General features: G+C 38.9%; 1 protein-coding gene across 1 annotated transcript; it reads right to left on the bottom strand.

Moving 5' to 3' along the window:
• Window positions 1-946: 946 nt before the first annotated feature.
• ADRA1B (adrenoceptor alpha 1B) lies at window positions 947-19,381 on the bottom strand. The gene is made up of 2 exons (XM_009817433.2): window positions 18,409-19,381; window positions 947-1,509 (listed from the first exon to the last, which is right to left on the bottom strand). The coding sequence occupies exons 1-2, from the start codon at window positions 19,379-19,381 to the stop codon at window positions 947-949; spliced, it is 1,536 nt and encodes a 511-aa protein (XP_009815735.2).
• Window positions 19,382-20,866: the final 1,485 nt, after the last annotated feature.

Genomic DNA, 20,866 nt, shown 5'->3' with positions numbered 1-20,866 from the left:
CTGGGTTTTGAGCCTCCAGCGGTCAGTGCTCTTTTGTGCTGTGTCCACAACACTGTTTATGAGGTATTTGGAGTGATTTATAAGTGTTGCTTTTAGAAATCAGATCCTCTGGTAGCCTGTATGTTTACAGGACACTTACTAATGTGCTGAAATGTAGATTGTGAGCTCTCATCATTGCTGGTATTTTCAAACTTTCAAAAAAGAACATGGTGAAGGATAGAGGCGTTACATATGTTGGTGGTAAGGGATTCATGGAATGGAAGCAACTGCAGAGAAATTCAAGAGCATCCTAGGAGTTACAATGGCAAACTTAACTGCTATGAGTGTTTTATTTTGAAGTGAAAATCGTGATGAAGGAACTTGGCTGAATTCCAGTCCCATAGTAATAGGTGCAAGTGTTTAAATTGTTGCGAAATTACTTTAATCTTTGACATTGTTTTCCAATTCTAAAGTGCTAATGTACAGTGAAGTACAACAATAAGAATTTACAGGCAAAATCAGCGGCAACTAGTACTGTGGAGAGGTACAAACAACACTGCATTGCTCACTTCCGCTCTCAGGCATCCATACATGTGGCTAGCACACATGTACACACACACATTCATACACACTTCCCCTGCCCACCCCCATATTTATACATTCCTTCTATATACACATGTGTTTGGCTGTTCCACAGCACTTCCATGACAGCTAAATAATTGGATGTGCAATTCCCTGGGTTTATGCGGCGCCTTCCCTGCATACTGTTCTTGCTTCAGTAGTCTCTCTGGCAGTTGACTGGGAATATGATTAGCCCCTACATGTTGCTGCTCTTGTGACATAAATCTGCCTGTTACTGGCTTCCTTTTAGTGCTATACTGAGAAACTCTGCAAAGGTCCATTTCTTCACCTGGGCTAAATGTCAAACAGGTTAGTATACAAAGAGAACAGACTGTTTAGAACCTGTTCATTCCAGAATCATGTTTGCTCTACAGTCGGTTTTGCTATTCAGTGTGTCACAGATGGCCTCATGGTCCCCATTGCTGGAAGCTTGGCTGCCAGCAGGAATGTGTCCATTGCGCTCTGTTAAGAGATTGAAGGTAAAGAACTGGCATGGGTCCTTTTGTCTGCTGCCTTCCTGTAAGGGGCTTAGGAAAGAGCTGGAGTTTTTCCATTCCTGGAATGTGCACATCTCCATATGTGGGTGAGTGATTTTGCTCAGGTAGCCGGGGCTTGGAGATGCTGAAGATAATGTCCTCTGACTGCCACTTAGGAAACTCCCGCTGTCTTCCAGAGAATCCTTCCTAGGGTGTTCAAAGGAGCACCGATTCCAGTTTCTGTAGCTGTAGGCCCACCACCCCAACTGCTTTCGACGGTGGCACTGGCATTTTAGGATCTGTATAAAAGCCCTCTTGAACTCTTTGCTTGAGCAAGGGTAGATGATTGGATTCAAGCAGCTGTTAAAGTAGCCAAGCCAAAAAATCACCTTGAAGATTGTTTCAGGGGGCTTCAGAGCCGAAAACAGAGATCCTGTCCAGAAGAAACAAGCAGAGACAATATCTGAGATAATTGGTTTGCCTGCTTTTAGGAAGTGTAAATGTCCCATCAGATCACTGTTAGAATCTGTTTATTAAAAACCCTTAATGCATGTTGCTTTCATTTTTGGTCTTTTGGTAATAAAACGTTATTTTTGTTATTTTTAAAGTTAATAAGGAAATGCTTTCCACCATCTCAAACCTAAAGGAGCACATAATTAATGTAGAATTAAAAAACAGTCCTTGTGTTTATACGTACGCATCTGTTGCACTAACATCTATTGATCCCAACGAAAGATCAAACCTCCATTGTCCAAGCTGTTGCACAATGCACACATGGAATAAGGTTGTGCCTTCTTCAAAGAACTTTCGAATGTCATTTTTGAAGAAAAAAAATCTAATTGTTCCCAGGCTTCCCAGAAGGAGTGTGTTCAGACATACCTTATAACTTCTACTACATTCTCTGGCAGCTCCTAAACATCACCCCATTTATCTAGATTATTATGATAGTACAAACTTCTTGAAACCTGAAGTTAATTGCGGTACTTCCCATATCCCAAGCATTCATAAAAATGGTGTAACCCAGACAAAGAGGTTATTTTATAAATACTTTCTCTTTCACTCACAACCAAATAATTTCCCTAAAGAGGCTGCCCAAATGAAAAACTCATACTGGGAAATCCATTTCATGTACTTGTAGTATTAAAAACATGCAATTGATCAGCTAAATTTAGCAAATGGGGCTTTCTAAAAGAATGTATGACATTTCTTAAGCAACTGCATTCAACAGTTATCCAGCTGGGAAAACACCTTTGTATCTGGCTAAAGTAATCAAAGAGCAGAGATTCAGGAGAATTCTTATTTCAAGAACTGGAATTAGATTTGAAGAGTTTTTCAGATGGAAGGTGACACTGAAGCCTGAATGTCACATTTCTGAGAGGAGTGACCTTTTACACTGGAGTAGTTTCAGATTCCCTGGGCTGTGAAAGCAGCTGAGTCAGTTGTGACTGTTGGAATGCCTTAGTGGGGAGGGATATGATTCTAGGCATATTTCCCATCTCATAGCAATGCAGAGGCCATGGCTTGGGCCTCAAAACTATGCAAAAGCACTTCCTAGCTTCTTGGGTAAATAGCTCTTATGTGCCACAGCAGATACTGCTGTTTATCTAGATGACAATGCTGGCCTGGTCCTGACTATAGTGGTCTGAGTCTCCTTAGCTCACAAGAAAGCCAAAGGGAGGTAAGTATGTATCATTCCTCGCACATCCACTGCTCTCCTCAGTGTGTCAACTGGTCCCTGAGCTGGCTTGGAAGAGAAAATAAGATGCTGAGATGGCATCAGCTATCTGGAGAGACTCTTCCTCCCCCTCACTTGGCCAATAGGAGTCAGGAAAGATCCTGTGAATCCAGAATAATAGATTTTTTCCCTGCCAGTGTTTGGGATGGTGCCAGCTAGCACTAGCTCTACATACTGCCTCGGAGCTAAACAACGTGCTAGCCTTTAAGGTTAAAATGGAGGTTTTAAATTACAAGGTTCATAGTATTTCTTTCATGACTCCTGCACTTTACTGACTTTCTCCATGTGCAAGACTCTTCTAAGTTGAACCCATGTCCCTTATTGCTTTGTTGCTGCTAATGATTTGCCATGTTTGACAAATACCTCTTCTGTCCATCTGATGGAGATCCTACATCTGTCCTGATTGATTGATACTGCAGAAAGTGCAAAGTACAGCATGTCTAACATCAGAGAAACTACAAATTGTATCTGATGAATCTCCAACAGATAAATCAAATCAATGCAAGCACTTGAACTGTATGGTGTGAGTGTTACATACTCTTTGATGAGAGATTCAACGACAATTCATGTGATTCTATGGAATAAGCCATTAAATGGGTGTCAAATTCTTATAAAGCTTTAGGAAAAGTTGATCTAAGCTTATAACTGCAGCCAAGATGAGGAAGATGCTCCAAAACCTCCCACAGGCACAGTTGCAAACCTTTACAGGATTCGTTTTGTAAATAATTATTGCTAATATTTTCCCTTCAGTTTAGGGAAAAGAGAAGCTTTGTGACTTTACAAAACAAGTACAAAGCGTGATTACGTACAGCAGGGAACTTTTTGGAGCTCATACTGATAAATTTCTTAAATTGTTTTCTGGAACTCCTTTAAAATATAAATGGTTTTTAGCTCCTAAAGCCCAGCTCCCATTTTTTCTTATGTATGAAAGTTGAGTGAGCAGTGGTGAGGTTTTCCAGATCAGTTGGTTTGCCTTTCTTTCATACTGTAACAACTCAAAATCTACAGGACATTCCTCTACCAGATTTAGATATTTTTAGGCAGGTTAAATATGGACAGAGTAAATGCTATGGTATAGTTTTCAATTAAAAAAAAAAAAAAAGGAAGTTTACTGACAAATTTTGTGGAATTCCCTAAGGAATGAGCCAAGCTATAGAGAAGAAAACTGGGAACCAATGCAGATAAATGAGTTGTGCTTATATAGACTATATTGTACATGAACCAAATACAACTGCACACAGTAAAGACTAAGAGACCAAGTAGGGAAAAAGGTAACAAGCTGAGTGCTGAAAAATGGCTCATCTTTGTAAACTGCTTCAAGAAATATGTGTTCCTTAAGAAAAAAAAAGGTAAGGAGCTTATCCCTATCTTTTGTGCTAATCTATTTTTCAAATGCCATTTGAAAAAAATGACAGCAGCTGCAGCAAGCATTTTCAAAGCTCTTTTATATTAAAGGGCAGCAACATGAAAGAGCAGAGAATTTCCTAACAGCAGCCCTGACTGACGGAGGCACCTTGTGTTCAGGCCTGATTCTAGAAAAATCACTGAGCCCTGGTCAGTCATTTAAAAGTTATCATGACCCTAGCTGAGTCATTAACAGATCTGGAAATAGATCGGTTTGGAAAGCTATGTGGTGGTGTGATTTAAAACTAAAGATCAGCCTTTAATGACAATAGTAGAAAAGTTTTGAAACTAAGAAATTCAGGAATAAGTCTCAAGGAGTTAATGAAAACACTGATCATTAAACACTACTTCATTCTCCACTTTTTCCTGGTACTGCATACAGCACAATGCAAGTGTTGCTTGACTCTAAAATTAGACACAAACTTGTAGATTAAGTTTTCACAAGAAGGTGAGGAAGTATGCTTTTCTGAACAAGGAATATTAATTTGATAAGCCATTGATTTATAGACTGGTGTGTTAACTGCTCTTACTTCAGAGTGACGTATTAAAACTAGATAGAATTCTTCTCAAATTCTCTACCCTTCCTTTTTTTAATATATATATATATATATACACACACACACACGTGCAACTCCTCTGAAGGGAGGTGGATTTAATCTATGAATTTTGTCTATGGTATAATGCGCCATTACTTCCTAGTTTTTGCAAAAATCAGGTGGTAGATGATTATTCCAAGAAGGCCCTAGCAATAATAGATGTCACTGCAGTCCCAGTGAGAATAAGTTCATATATAGGAGCATGACTCATTTGCTCTTAGATAGCACTTTTCATCCGTCAGTCGTCCTGACTTTGTGCCATCCTCCTGATTTTACCAGTAGGCAATCTGATCTGGGGGAAGGTAAAAGCAATCAGCTGAAGGTCATGTGCTAAACAATTTTCACCAGTAAGAAAGTTTTTGTTTTACCAGGAAGAGAACCATGAGACCTGGCATGGCTCTTAACCACTAGAACTCACAGTGGGTAGTACAGCACATTCAAGTAGCGTGTTTGGTGGGTCCTGCTACCTTTGCCACCACCCAAGAAAAAGCAGAATGCAAAATATTTTCTGAGATTAACTGAAACTGGTTGAGGCACGTGATCAGATACATTGCTGGCCCTGCAGAGACTGTATGCAATGACTACATGATCATAGCAAAACTCCACCTATGAAGGGATCCATGGCTAATGAAGGGATCCTCCACCACCAAAAGCTACAGATGCACTGGAATGTAGTAGTTTTGTAATACAACTTTCATCATGGTGAAGGAAAAAGGACTGAGGAGAGACATGACAATTCGTCTCTAAAAACATAAAGGTTACCTGCAAAGAAGAAGGATATTAAATTGTTTTCCATGTCCACAGTGGCAAATACATGAAGCACAGTGATTTGAAATTCAGCAAGACAAACTGAGATTATGGACTGGGAAACACTTTTTGTCTTCCAAGGCAGGAAAATTCTGGAATATACTGCCTAAGATGGGTGTAAAAATCCAGCCCTAGAGGCTCTTAAAAACAGAGTCGACACTCATCTACTGATTTATGTATAGCTGATCCAGCCTTTGGGTTGGAGGATGCCCTGAATGACTTCTTCAGATCCCTTTTAGTCCTTCTTTCTCTGATTAACTCTGCAGAATATAACTGTGTCCATCAGGAAAACTTTTTGGCTTAATTTTCGGCAGCCCAGCAGAGTTTTACATTTGCAGTAGTGGAATCCCACTGACACTGTAGTTGTAGGTCCCCTTGGTAAATATATACATTATTTAGGTTGAGGATTAACTGTTAGAAAAATGGAATGTCCGAGACAGATACTTATTTGGTCACTTATTCTCTTCAGGTCTTTGGAAAGTTTCTGAGTTTTTGTATTCAGTCCCTCCTCACTGGGTGGAATCCCAGCCTGAGTTTTCTACAGAGAGAGAAGAAAAATTGTTCTTTATGATCCGGAAGGTGGTTTAGATGGATGTTGCTATACATGCCATGTACTTCTAAATGTAGTTTAATTTGGTGACTATTAGGCAAAGCTCCACTGCCTTTCACCATATAAAGATATGAAAAATATTTTGATTAGCTTGTATATTTTTAACGTTACCCTTTTCCCTACCTTATTCTTGGAATTAACAACAATACCTTTTATTTAGCTGCACACATACTTTACCTCATAATTAACCTGTCAGGAGCAAACAACTTTGGGCTATTTTGGTACCTTGATAAAATGATAAAGTTAAGCCTACTAGACACACTCTCTAAACATCAGACTAATATTTCCTCTCCTAATCTCCAACTACTTTCCCATCGCAGTCTGATAAACAGATTAAATATTTCCCTGTACTGATTTAGATTGCTTTTCAAAATGGCTGGAAAATTTTGCATATGATTATCTCTGCAGTGATTTATTTGTGATGGGATAGCCAGAGTGACTTCCCTACTCAAACTGATCACTGTCCTGATGCTTCATGTTTAACAGCTTCATTCTAAGGGAATGTATATTTTCTATTCTCTTTTATTTTTCTGCACTAAACTCTGTGATTTATTAAGCATAGCACTACAATCCTACCTCTGATTGCATCCTTGACACCAATGAAGTTTTTGTAAAGCCTGTGTCCAGCACAAATGGAGAACAGGAAATATTTCAGAAACTCCGTCAACTTGATCAGTTTTGACGGTTTTTTGACCATTAGTTTAACCAGCTGTGTTCCCCAGACTTGATAGAGCTATTCAGTTTGGAAATACACTGAGCAACAGCAAATATAATCAAAAAGAATTAAGAAGTATTTTATTTAGTAAAAGCTAATTTCATGTAGGGTCTGACTGGTTCTTTATAATGAATGCTTTATTACACAGGAAGTAAGTAAAGCACCCTCAATGAAATTAGGAAACTTTGTGGGAAACAATTTGCCATATTAATTGTCTTCACACATTCTGCAGAATATCTGGCTAGAACATCACTGAGCCATTAAAATTCAGAGTCCCCTAGAGTTAGTGGGAGTCTTTGAAAGCCTTTGTAAAGGCTCATAAGGACTTCAGTGGACTTGGGAAGAATCCTTAAAATAGCAGGGTGAGCAGCAGGAAAATCTTCTGGACTGGCTTAATTCCAATACTCTTAATTAAGGAAAACTCTTCACTGAAGGAGGTTTTGAGGTAGCCCTCTGCAGAGGAGAAACACACACACACAGACACACACACACATGCACGCACATGCACGTGTGCACACACACACACAGCCACGCACACACTACTCTCTCGTATTCTTTCCTGATCCATTATTTTTCTTCCATCTAAATACCTGCTCCTTTTCTGCCTCTCACAACTGACTGCTGTATTCGTACAGAAAGGAGGGTGGGAAAGTTAAGACCTTCTATTTAAGGATCCTTGATGTAATAGTTGGTGAACTTCTTGACAGAAGTGTAATACACAGGACATGGTTGAGTTTCCACTTCCACTTTATGGAAGAAAGAACTTCGCATCAAAATTAGACCTGCCAGTGCAACCAGCCAAGCAGACAAAACCCCCCAAACTACTTCCAGGAGAAGGGAGAAAACTTGCTACTCCCGTTGTGTGCATATGCAGGGTGATCAGATACTACAGTGATTAACTAGAGTTTAAATCTGAAAAATAACATGTAAGATGATGTTTATGAGCTAAAACTTTTGAAATTGCCTTTGATATCCATGTGCCATTCTGCTCTGTGTGCTACTTCCAGCCACACAGAGGAAATAAACACCTATTTATAAGTGGCCAACAGTTGTTTGTGACAAGAGTAATTTGTGAAATATCACTGGGTTCCATTGTGTGGCTATATTTCCTCCCTTCATACTTCATGCAAGGATTATATATATTTATACGTGATGGGACTGAAAGCCAAGAACTTAATAGAATTACAGAATTATTGCAGGGATAAGGGAAGGGATGTTACGGGGTCTCTTGTCCAGCCCCCTGCTCAAAGTAGGGTCAACACTGCATTAGGTCCCCTGAAGCGTCCCCATCTCCAGGCTGAAGAAGTCCTGTTCCTTCATCCTCTCCTCACACAATGTGCTCCAGCCTCATGATCATTTTGGTTGCCTCCACTAGAGTCACTCCAGTTTATCATTGTCTTCCCCTGCATGGATGCAGAACTCCAGATATGGTCTACTAAGTGTTGAGTAAAAGGGCATAATCACTTTGCTCCATCTACTGGCTCCGTTCCTGTTATACAGCCCAGTATGCTACAGTTTGCATCTGATAGGGACATTTGAATAGTTTTACATCCTATGTTAATGTTTGTGTGAGTCATCTTCATGGGAAAGGGTATTCTGTGTGTGTGCATTTTCGAGAGTGCCATATATTTATTATTTGTACCTGGTGGGAGGAAAACTTTAAACTATTTATGATTTTTTAATGTAAAATTAACCACATTCTCCTTTACTGTCTGCTTTCTCTTTAATGTCTCTGCTTTTTCTTTTTCTGTCCAGACATGTTCACTTTCCAATTACTTATTTCCTTTCTTCCTCTTAATTTTTAAATATTTATTTCTACTCTCCTTATGTCTTATTTAGTTTTTAACTCCAACTGCTAATCTCTTTTCTAATCACTTTATGTTGTGATAATTGACTTCTATTAATTAAACATCCATTTTTAATAAGTTGTGTATTTGATATCAATTAAGTATCTAAATTACTTGTAGAATCATCAGTTCTGTTCAGAATCAAGTATTTGATACTTAGATTAGATAATAGTTGGGCAGGACTACTGTGAATTTCCTGGATTTAAGGAGAAAAGCTCTCTATGGATGAGTTTTGGGTTACAGGTGCTATGTTTTCTGCCCGTTACAAAAAATCACATTTCAAAATCTTCTAAATCTGGTTTTGCTTAGATGAGAGCCAACCTAGGGTGAGTGTATGTTCCTGTTTACTGGAACAAATACAACATTTGTTTTTATTGAAACAAAATGGTCTGGAGTTGTTTAAATGCTTTGCTGTGTGTCAGTTGATATTCCAGTAATAGCAAACTAGCTACAATAAAATATGTCATGAAACAATAATGGGGTAGAAGGAGAGCTTCACTGCACAGGTTTTTGTCGTTGTCTTATGATTAAAAAGAAGCCATAAAATTTGAAGCTACTTGTTTCTATTCGTAAGAAGTAGAAAATGAAGCGTTCCAAACCTTGAAACACTGAGTGGGGGTATTCTGGAGAGAAAAGCATCTTCTTGTTTGAGTACCATAAAATAAAAATAGAGAATTGGTAATGAGTATTTGGAAGTTTTGTTATAGACGCTGGTCAAATTTAAATAGTTAAGTTAATCTTGGAAGGCAAACTTATCCTCCTTCGTTCAGAGGAGAGAATTATTCCATTTTGGTGCAGATTGGAGTAATTCTGACTGGAGTTAAATCTGAACTTTTCAACATTCTCCACAAGAGAAGATTCCAATACTTTAAAAATTACTGTAGTGATGAAAAGCATTGCAAAATACAAAATGATAACAAATGAGTTCTGAAACATGAAAAACGGAAAGCTTCACCAATATCAAACCCTGTCTCTCAGTCTGCTCTGGAGAAGACAACTTTTGCAAAAATGAGTATTGTTTTGCAAGAAATTTTTTTTATGATGGCCTGCCTATGAAAAGTGATTTGATCAAATTTGTAACGTGATCAGCGAGAGACTTTCCCAGTGGTAGGCAGTAGATGGCTGCTGATGGCCTGGCTGGAAACCACCGCTTCTCCTCTGCAGTTCACGCTGTGATTCCTGCTGCAGCCGTAACTGCTGGTAGCTGCTAATGGCTGAGTTACAGCCACTCCTTAATGAACAGGCAAAGCTCAAATGCTACGTGTGTATAGCTAGTAAAATTCTCCCTGTGAAAGTAATAAGCTGCCCCTAACCAGAGTTGTTATGAGTATGAGTTTAGAGAATGCGGAAAGGATGTGTTTGTCTTTTATTTAAGCTTTCTGCGGTCCTTTTTACCACATGCTTAGCCAAGTCAGCATGCCAAGGTTTTAAAGCTAATTGGATTTCTAAAGCTCCTGATTTCTTTCCTTCCAGCATTCAGTGTTTGTTTACATTCCCCTGGCCTTATTTAATATAGGAAAAAAACCCACAGTTTACAAACAGTAGAGGATGAAATAGAGAATATGGTTATAAAATTAAGAGTTGATCTAGCTGGGAGGGACCACAGGCCTTCTGGAGAAGAGGGTTAGGATAACAGTGATAAAAGATCTTGAGAAATAGGAAGAGCATCCAAAATCAACAGAATAAAATTCAATGAAGAAAATTAAAGGAAAGATGGTTAAATTATAACTACTACAAACCAGTAATGATGGCTAGCACTTGGTTATGGTTTTCGAGCATGTTGGTGTCTCTGTGGGATGCCTTGGGGTGCACATCCCAGCGGTGCGTGGGCTGCCAGGCTGGGGGACACCATGGGAATCACAGTAACCCTGCAGTCACCAACATGCTACAGAGCTGCACTCCCGTGTTTGTGGCTTAAACTTGTGTGTGTGTGTTGGGGGGAGCACTTTGCTGTTGAGGAAGGAGAAATATCAAATAAGGAATAACTGACTAGAGAATGATATTGCAGAAGATAATGTAGGAGAAATAGAAATACAACTACGGTGCAGTTGCAAGCACAGCAGTTCTCATTCTCCATTGTATTAATAGGTACGTTATGTATATGTGAAAAGATCTAGGCCAGCTATTAAGAAAAGTGTCCTGGTTGTGAGGAATTTATGTCCTAGAACTGTCTGCTATAGCAGTTGCAGGATTCTCTTTGCTGGAGCCTTCCGGCCCTACGGTGAGCAAACATTTGTGAGAGGTGATGAAGGTATCATTCAACGAGTCCTCAGCCCTTGAGTCTTTCATTTCTCTGTTTTCCAGTTCAGCCAAGGAAGTCACACAGAGAAATCTCCCCTGATACCTCCTGACAGGGTAAAAGTGGTTTATATTCATTCCTCCATCCCATTCAAACAGGGAAATAGAAGTCTGCAAACCAAGACATTATTACTATTAACTAAATTCAGTAACTCCTACCAATTTAAGGCCTGATGCTGCGTAGACAAGTTCTTAAGCAGTCAAATAAAAGTAGCAGACATACACAAATGCAGAATCCGACCATAAAGAGTACTTCCCCCTATGTTCATGATATGTTCATGAGTAAGAGCAAGGCCTAAGGAAACCATTTTCCTTGCTGTCTTATAGGCTGAGAAAGGTTATTGTTTCTATTTTCTTATCCTAATTAAAATCCACAATTTCTTATTATCCTGCTGTCTCTCGCTGATAAAGGGTGCCTTATAAATCACTTCTGTGAGACCTGCATGAACTTCATTCACAATGGCTCAAATTTGAGAGCCTTTTAAAGGCTCCAAAAATAGACACTTATCTAGAATGGCCAAAATAAAATCAGCACTTTACCTCCCTTGAAGCTTTGCTGATGGAAGTTGTAGTACAGATAGGGATCAGGTCTTTTTACTAAAACCCAGAGTTGCTACACTGTCTTATATTACAAGCAATTGCAGAGTAGCTATATTTGTATTTTTAGAGGGACAGTGCCTGTGTTTTTAACCACAGAGCTACTAACATTGGCACTCCTGGTGTAGTAAGATTGTCTCTGATAGGCGGAAATTAAGAGATAATCTATCATTTCCAGAGATCCTGCTCTGGTCTGCAGTCCATGACTGTCTTTCTTACAGCGTCATACAAGAGATGATGTTGATGCTTAAAGCATTGAGACTTGAAAATTATTTTTAAAAACTTATGGTACAACAGACCTTTTGCAAGTGGGTATTTAGAAGAGCAATAGAAAAGACAAATAGGAGCTTTATTTGCCCAGCCCAGAAAGAAAAAGAAGAGGAAATCTGCAGTTTAAAAAAGAACAATTAAAAAAAAGCAACAGGATTAAGGTTTTTCATGCCCCATCCATAGTTGTCATATTAGCAAAAATTCCGAGCATGTCTTGAACAACAAAATATGGAGATACAAGATATGGAAAATACATGAGATACGGAAAAAAATGCATCAAGCACTCACTTACTTACATTTTTGACACAAACCCTATACACCCTTGTATATACTAGCCTACCACCTCTCAGTCCAGAATAGCTATGATGACTTACACCATGGGGAGAATTCACTTGTGTTTAAATTGTGTTGCCTTTACATAAATATGATAAAACCAAGATCAGTTTTAGTAAGAATCTTGTTCAGTACTTTAAAACTGGCAGTAGATAAGGACAGAAACGTGATATTATTGTTATTATTTTGTCCAAAAGACTTACAGACTTTTGCAGCTTGCTAACTAGGAAGAGTAGGGGCCAAGCTTATGCTTGTTTTGCAAAGGATTAGCTGATTAAGGGAGTCTAGAAAAGCTAATCTAAGTCCGTTGACATTTCATTTATTATACTTAAATATCTTCAATTACTGGGCATGCTTTGGTGTCTTTTTCTTCCCTTATCACTTCTGACTTATAACTGAGGCAATCTGTCTTGGACTTCATTGGTAAATCATAGGACTCTAGCATGGAATTGAATAACACAGCTACAAAGATATTGTATGAACTTCTATTATATTTTTTCTCTTTTGTTACTTAGAGACTGATGGCTATTGTTTTTCAGTTTCTAGGTATCACTTGAAAGCCCATCAAAATAGCTCAAAGTCTTGCAATGGGCTATGGAGCATGACTTTAGTGAAGATACTAAAAAACTCATCACTTGTTGTTCATGTCTGTATTTCATAGACAGGTACACTAAAGAACATGCAGCTGAGATCATGAGGTATGTCCTCAATGCTTTGGGACCATATGCACATGTATAACTTTCCTCAGTCCTTTCATCATGACTACCAACCTGAGCAATAGCACATGTGTTTGCAAGTGCCTTTGGCATAAGGAGCTTGTGTCCACTGCCTTGCTGGATACTCGTTGCTGAAAGCAGTGTTTCCTCTGAAATTATCACTTCTCTTCTGTCTTTGATTTCAATAGTTTTGAGATTTCCTATTGCTGCCCAGTGGCTTGGTCCTGAATTTTTTTTTTCCTTGGAGCTTTCTGATCACCTGAGATAGGAGTTGCTGCCATCCCTGAGGTTGAACAGTCGCCATGAGTCGATTTCTTTTTATTAATGTCTTTCTGTATTGCTTTGCGTATTTGCTTTTGTAAGAAGGACTGTACACTTTAAGATTTTCCTTTGTTCGTCTGACATGCAAATCAAAAGCCTATATAGGAAGTACCCAGTCCTTCAGAATTTGTGCAGTTTCATCTGCTTTGATAACAAACAACAGCTTTGTTCTAAAAAACAGAAGTCTGTAAGTAACTGGTAATTGGCATCCTTTGCAAACCAAAGGGCTTAAACTAGGGCTTAAGGGAGGCTATTTTAGTAGCGAAATGAATCATCTTGAAATAATCTAGTCCTCTGCATGACAAAACATGCTGTACTGGTCAAGAAATGCCCTTATCATGTTTAGTTTTACAGGAATTGGATAGAAAATAGGAGGAGCAGGTTCCGGCTATCACCTGTGCAATTGAACATTGTACCAAAAATTGACCTGCAAGTGGGCAGAGGGTCGGATTGCCACATATATCATTAATTTGTCCAAATTCTGTGTAACTATTAACTTGAGGACATCAAATCTAGAGAGCTAGTTAGAGAGGGGAAGAGGGGGCAAGACCAAAATGAGAAGAAAGACAAAGCAGGCCTAAGGCCTTGCAGAAAGCAGAACTCAGTAGCATTGACAGCTCTGGACCTAATGACTTGAAGTGTTTCCCATGGGAAACTAAGTGGCCTAATTTAGTATTCTTGGTGCAGAGATGCAGAGAGTGGCCTGATGAAACATAAATCTACATACTGTACTTGAATAGCATTTTATTCTAAGAATAGTTTTGTATTGGCTGACCTGTAGCATGCATAATATTTTTATATTCTTTTTTATCATTTTATAGAGAGGTTTCAAAAGCTTAACATATAAGGATAGTCAAAACAGTTGTATCTTCATTATGAGGCTTTTGGGACCTTATCCAACTGCCAGTTAAGTTAGAAGAATTTTGTTTCTGACTTTAGTGGATAAGATCACAGGTTTTGTGGGAGCAGGGGGAGTTAGGCTCTGAACTGAGAAGTGAATAATGCTCTGCTGATCTCCGCTGGAGTTAAGCAATAGGCTAGGGAAGTTAATATGCTTTGGTTAAAGTAGCGGAGGTGGTGAGTTTTCCCTTTGTGCTGAGTGTGTGTGTGTGTGTGTGTTGTGCGAGGTCTGACTCTGGGAGAAGACTGGCAAGCCCAGGCTGATATCTCATTTAACAGGAATGAGACTAAACTTTTACCTAGTAGCCAGGGGGAAACATATGATCCTTCATTTTGGCTTCATTTTTTTAATAAAGATATTGGCATAAAATTGGATTTTTCTTTGTTTAAAGGAGGGAGTTTTAATGAGTGTTACCTTATTTCTGCAGGGCTCTAGTCTTTAGATAAAAATAATCTATTTTAGTCAGCATTTTTCAGCAATGCATATTTAATATAGCCCTGATGCCTAAGAAAGGATTTGTATGAGGGGGAAGAAAAGAAACATTTATTTTAAAGAAGCAAGACATTTAGTCTTCAAAGCTAAGCCACTGAATTTATGGCACAAGAATTTGTGTCAAAGACACATATGTCTTCATTTTATTTTTTATGCTGTACCACAAATAATTTTGAGTGGCAAGACAACTGTTTACAAAGCCATGGAGCATTTATGAATGTCCGCAACAAGGATATTCTATAGCTCTATTGCTATCTGGAAAGAATATCTGGTAGCTACTGGAATAAAAACAAATTTCTCACATGATTCTCTTTGATACCAGTTTTGCTGCATCATCAGGTGCTTAACACTAAAGGTAGCATGGTTCAGTCCTACAAAAAGAAATTGTGGGTCATTCTTTGTGCTGATCATTTCATGATGCTCAGTACATCATAGTGTCAGTGCTCAAATTCCTCTCCATAGCCGTATACAGAGCTCTGTCAGAGAGCTTTCCTTGCAAAGCCTTTTGAGTCTTGCTTGAAAAACACTCTGTAAGTGTTAATATTATTTTTTTTCCTTTGTCGTGGAATATTTATTTAAGCAATATCCCTGCTTTCAGCACTGCATCAGTTCCCAGTATGTATCTGCCACCTGATGCAATAATCCTTTGTCTGGGATATCAAAATGGGTAGCTGTGGAATATATTGAAATCCCAGAGTGAAAGAATTATAATTTTGTCTGGAAAACTAGTAGAAGAGCTGAGAACACTTTTAACATGAAGTAAACTTCTCTACATTTAGGCAGATTTGTTAAGACATGGTTTTGGGGTGTTGCAGAAATAACATTTACTGTCTTGTCAAATGTTCTGTGGTTGGATCCTCAGAAATCCAGAGCTGCTCTGCTAACACCATTCTGCAGAGTCATGGCATTACTGAGTGAAACAGGGAGGAAAAACATAGTAAAGATGCAGATGTGAGGGTATGATTTGGGTTAATGGTGCAAACATAAGGTGTGAAAAATACAGGCTAAGGAAGAAACCTATCCTTCCAGTATAGTGAAGGTAAGTGTCTAGTCTGGACTCAGTAGCAGAAAAGGTATTGTAGTTTGCAGTCCTGCACTGATGAGTGAGTGGGTTGTGATTAAAGCAGCCCAGGGCACCTATGGAGAGTTTTGTAAATTGTCGGTACCTTTTGGATTCCATGGTTTGCCTATCACTGAAATTGGTATCATACCATTGTGTGCTTTTTGTAAGGGTTCTTAATAGCATTTCATTTAATTTTGTGACTTCAAGACACAAAGCAAAAGATTTCTGTTATGAAGAATGAAGCACACAGCAAGCTCCTTAAGAAGTCTTTCTCCTCTGCTCTACCCTCTCCTCCAGTTAAGAATGGCTGCGTTATGCATGTCAGGAAAAGGTCTTTTCCCCGCCTGTTTTAGTGAGCAATGCTTTAGTTATGCCTAACATGATTAATTAACTTTGCATTGGTACACAGAGATGAAAAGTACAAGGTTCTGGAGTGTGCTGAATAAATTAAAAAAAGAGATCAGGGACAAGGAACAAAACCAGCCCTATTCCTAGTCAGCGAAACAAAGGGAAAGTGCCTACTACTTATACCTTTTTTCCCTTTTCTTAGGCTGAAGGCTGTCAGTTAAGAGTTGGGTCCCTGAAAGAATTTCTAGACAGAGAAGAGGAGAGCCAGCAGTCTATATTGCAACACCAAGATGGTGATTTTTTCACTCTTCTAACTGACACAGTGGCAACTCTTTCTGAACCTCAGCCCTTTAGGGCACCACAGCACTGAAGTGAGTGTGTTGGGGGTTACAGGCACTCAATCTGTGTCAGGTCAGAGCCCACAGCAGTGGGTTTAGCCCTTCAGCCCACCCAGCACCTCTGCCAGCACACAGTGTGCTGTGGTGGAGGCTCTCAGCCTGTCACCTCACTGATGCCTTGGACACAATTTATATATGAGATGAAATCATATTGTGACAAGCAATAAATTCTCCGCTCAGGTGTCTTAAGCAACGACTCCTTAAACCTCCCAGGAAAGACCATGAGATTTGAAATAACTTCTCAAAGGGAAAACTGACACTCTTTCAAGAAACTTAATTGTTTCTCCCATTGCTTCTGCCCTGTGACCATAACATTTTTAACAGACTGCATCTGTGTTCGTTGAACAGCATCAGTAGTTATACTGGCTTCTGCTAGCTAAGGATATTCTCTACTGCATTCATATTTGCTTTTTTTCTCCAAAGTTCCTTCTATAATTCAAAATCAAGGAAGGAATCTACTTTATTAGGGGATCATGATCTACTAGCTCCATATCTAGTACTACTACTCGTACCATATGGTGAAAATGTATTTCTATCCAGGTATGTATTTTTGTGATAGTTGGAAACTTGCTCTATGTTACAAAATTTCTTTCAGAGCCAGCACAAGGACTTAAACTTCAGTAGCCAAAGAGAACTTCGCTCACAATTTTCCTTCTGTTTGGAATTTTTCACATCCTTAACACTAGCTTTATGCAGTTCGTGAATTGTAAAAGTTGCCCTGCAATAGCTTAAGTAGTTGTCTTGCTGTAAAGATTCTGGTCTAAATGATGTTACACATTCACTGGAGTTATAATTTTGTAACACTTCACCAGGACCAGGTTGCTGAACTCAGTTTAGTTTTCTACAACAGTGTCTAAAAATACTCACTTACCACTCAATTAGAAATGTTTTGGTAGGGTAACTAAGTAAACACGAATACAGAACATTAATAAAGGCTTTTTCCCCCTTTTCTTTTTCCACCTCTTTCCATATTTAGGCTGCCAGATTGTGTCTCAGAGAAATGAATTTTGGACAGATATTTTTGAGAGCTTAGTAATTCAATGTCTTGAGATATTCCACTTCAGAGGTAGTGCTAGTATTAAAGACAATACAAGCAAATTTCACAAGGATTTGGGAACACAGAGCAATGTGTTAAGGCTACATCAAATGCTTTAATAATATTTTAAAGTTGAAAGTGAACAAAGTGGCTGCCAAAAGCTCACATGGCAATCTCCCGAAATGCCTGAACTAAGACCTATTGAAACCAATGAGAACCTTTCTGTGGGGATCAGTGGGCTTTGTGTGTTTGCTTTTGGGATTTGATCAGTGACGTTTGAACTGAGAACTAGAACTTTTTCAGCTTCCCAAAGCTCAGGGGAGTTTTGCACCTCATCATTAGGTCTGGTTCATTTACATTTAAGACACCTAACAATACCAGAAGACCTACTGTATTAGAGTCCGAACATCTAACAGTAAACTAAAACAAGAACATTTCAGTACTGAAATTCTTTTTGTGTTCTTATCTAGGATTTTTGTTAAAGCAACCTGTAAAAATGTTTCTGAAACCTAATTAATTTCAAACAAAGACCATAAAAGAGGATTTAATATATAAACTCTGAAGATACTGTCCCCTAATTTGACATCTGCCCCATCACTGAGAAGGACTACCAGATGAGCAGACTTTCTGCAGGCTGCACACTTTACAGAGTTTCAGCATGACTCTTTGAAAAAGCCGACATCAGAAGTAAATTACTTTAACTTCCCTTTCTTTCATCTGTTCACTGCAGTTCTCAAAATGATATCTACTTATCATTCATCTGATTTTTTCCTATGATATTTTTGTAGTAAACAACTAACCCTCTTCCTCCCCCACCCCTTGCAATCCCTTGATTGCCAACTTACCTAATGGCAGAACAATGAAGAAGGGTAGCCAGCACAAGATAAACATGCCAACCACAATTCCCAACGTCTTAGCTGCCTTCTTTTCTCTAGAGAATTTAAAAAGTTTGAAAGCTAAGGAGTTCCTGGGATTGTGACCCTTGGATTTGGTGCTGTTTAATGTGTCCTCATGAATGTTCCTGTAATGAATCCGTAAAGTCAGCTCCTTGGAGTTGGACATTTCCTTCATAACCCCAGCTTCCAGGTTTTTAGTAGTCCTTTTTGCCACTATGTAGACCCGACAGTACATCACAAGAATGACGATTAAAGGAATGTAAAAAGACCCCAAGGAAGAAAACAAAGCATAGAATGGTTCTTCAGTGATACGGCACTCTTTATCGTCCTTGGGTGCTGGTTCTTTCCAGCCCAACAGAGGCCCAATAGAAATCACCATGGAGAGGACCCAGACACCTAGGAGAGCTAAAATTGCCCTTCTCCTTGTTACCAAAGTTGGATATTGGAGAGAATAACGTACCCCTATATATCTATCTATAGAAATTGCACATAGACTTAAAATAGAAGCTGTACAGCATAGCACATCAACTGCTGCCCAGATATCACAAAATATCCTCCCCAAAACCCAGTAGCCAAGGATTTCCAGTGTAGCAGAGAATGGAAGGACAGTAAAACTCAGCAACAAATCTGCTATTGCGAGGTTAATTATGAAATAGTTTGTAGGGATTCTTAAATGTCTATTGCAAGCAACAGAGAGAATTACCAAGATATTACCTATAATAGCAAAGAGTATAAAGGCACCTAGGATAAGCCCCACAATTATTGCCCTACTGATATCCAAGGCAGGTGAATCCAGATTGCTGGCTGTCTCATTGGAGTTGTTTGCAGAAAGATTGCCATTATTTAGTGCAGATGCTTTCAAATATCCAGGTATTGATGAATTGTATTTATCGCCAAGGTAGGTATTCATCTTAAAAATCATCCTCCATAGCAAGTTATGTTTGGATCCCTTGCACAACACGCAGATGGTTTGAGTTCGGTTGAAAGTTATCTTTCTACCCAAGAAGTTGCTGCAAAGCTCCGGACAGTTTTAGATTGAGAACTCATCTTCCCAGCAAGCTGTCAGCTATAAGCACGTAAAACTTGCACAGCGTGAAGTCCTCTGAAGCCTGTCAGAAATAATAGGCTGTTCAAACTTGCTTAATTTCTCATACGAACTCATTTAAACAGAAATTAGCAGGCAGAAGTCTTGGCTGGAGCTCAAAAGTAGCTGTTTCGATCATGATGTCCCTGAAATAAAAGACAGGTTTACAGTTTTCCCTGGTGCGTTTGTGGTTCTGTTGGAAGGATGCCCCTGTCTAGCTGTTGTGACATGCGTCTCCAAGAAGGGTTTGTCAGCATTTAGGCAGCTCTGCATGAACTGGCTGCCTGCACTCACACTGCCTGTGCTAGTGACATCACCGCGGCCAGCCCCGTCACAGCGCTAGAGGGCAATGCAGTTCAAGTTAAAACTTCCATGTCAAAGTCTGAAAGCTAAACAAATGGAATATATCAATCTTAATTAAAGCATTTGCCACATAAATCTGGATTGGAAACCTTTAAAAAACCAGTTTCATTATCTGAGAAAAATATACTCAGGGGCATGTGGTGAAAAAAGCAATTTCACTACAAAATGACCTAGCGTCCTTTGCCTTTCGCTCACCAAGAAAATGTCTTTGAGTTTATTTTGTAATCAAAGTGAATCACGTGCCATTTTAGAGAACTAATCATCTCCCACCTTCTAAGGACATATAGGTAGGTTCCAAAAATCCCTGGTTAATTCGTAGATTCAGTATTTAATGATGGCATAAAACCATACATGGAGTAGTTTGTTTCTAATTGTAAACTTTCTGTTAATAAAGAAAAAGTAACAGATGATCAAAATCAAAATATCTATTAAGATCTTTATGTTTGTTCCATACTCCTGCGTACCAGGCACATCTGTGGCTTCATCTCCTCTTTTCTACCTAAGTAACTTTTCTAAGCATAGGTGCATTGTGAATTCCATCCCTGAACAGAGCTGAGCACCCTTACTCACAGCCAAAGTGAAGGCAGTGAAAAGTATTTAGTAGTCTTTTCGAGGTACTCTTTATGCTTAAGTATCTTCCTATATCTTTGCTAAGGGCTGTGAGATCACTGAGACTGTTGTTAACTCATTGTAGCTCTGGGAAGACCTACAGTATCCTATAAAGGAAAAAACAAGTAACAACTGATTTATTTTTTTTCTAATACCTTTTAATGTTGAAAACAGTGGCTTCTTGGTTTCTTCATTTTGTGTAGCCCAAAGGGTCACCAGGTGGGGAGAAATCTCAGATTTTTATAGCTCAGTGCCATTAAAAACAAAAAGTGAAAGATTAGCTGAACATACAACTGCCAAAATACTGTTCTGAACTTTCTGTCATCAGATTATGTCCTACAGCTGTTGTCT

Source organism: Gavia stellata, chromosome 16 (genome assembly GCF_030936135.1).
Source record: "Gavia stellata isolate bGavSte3 chromosome 16, bGavSte3.hap2, whole genome shotgun sequence".
Taxonomy (NCBI): Eukaryota; Metazoa; Chordata; class Aves; order Gaviiformes; family Gaviidae; genus Gavia; species Gavia stellata.
This window is presented reverse-complemented; position numbering and strand designations above follow the sequence as displayed.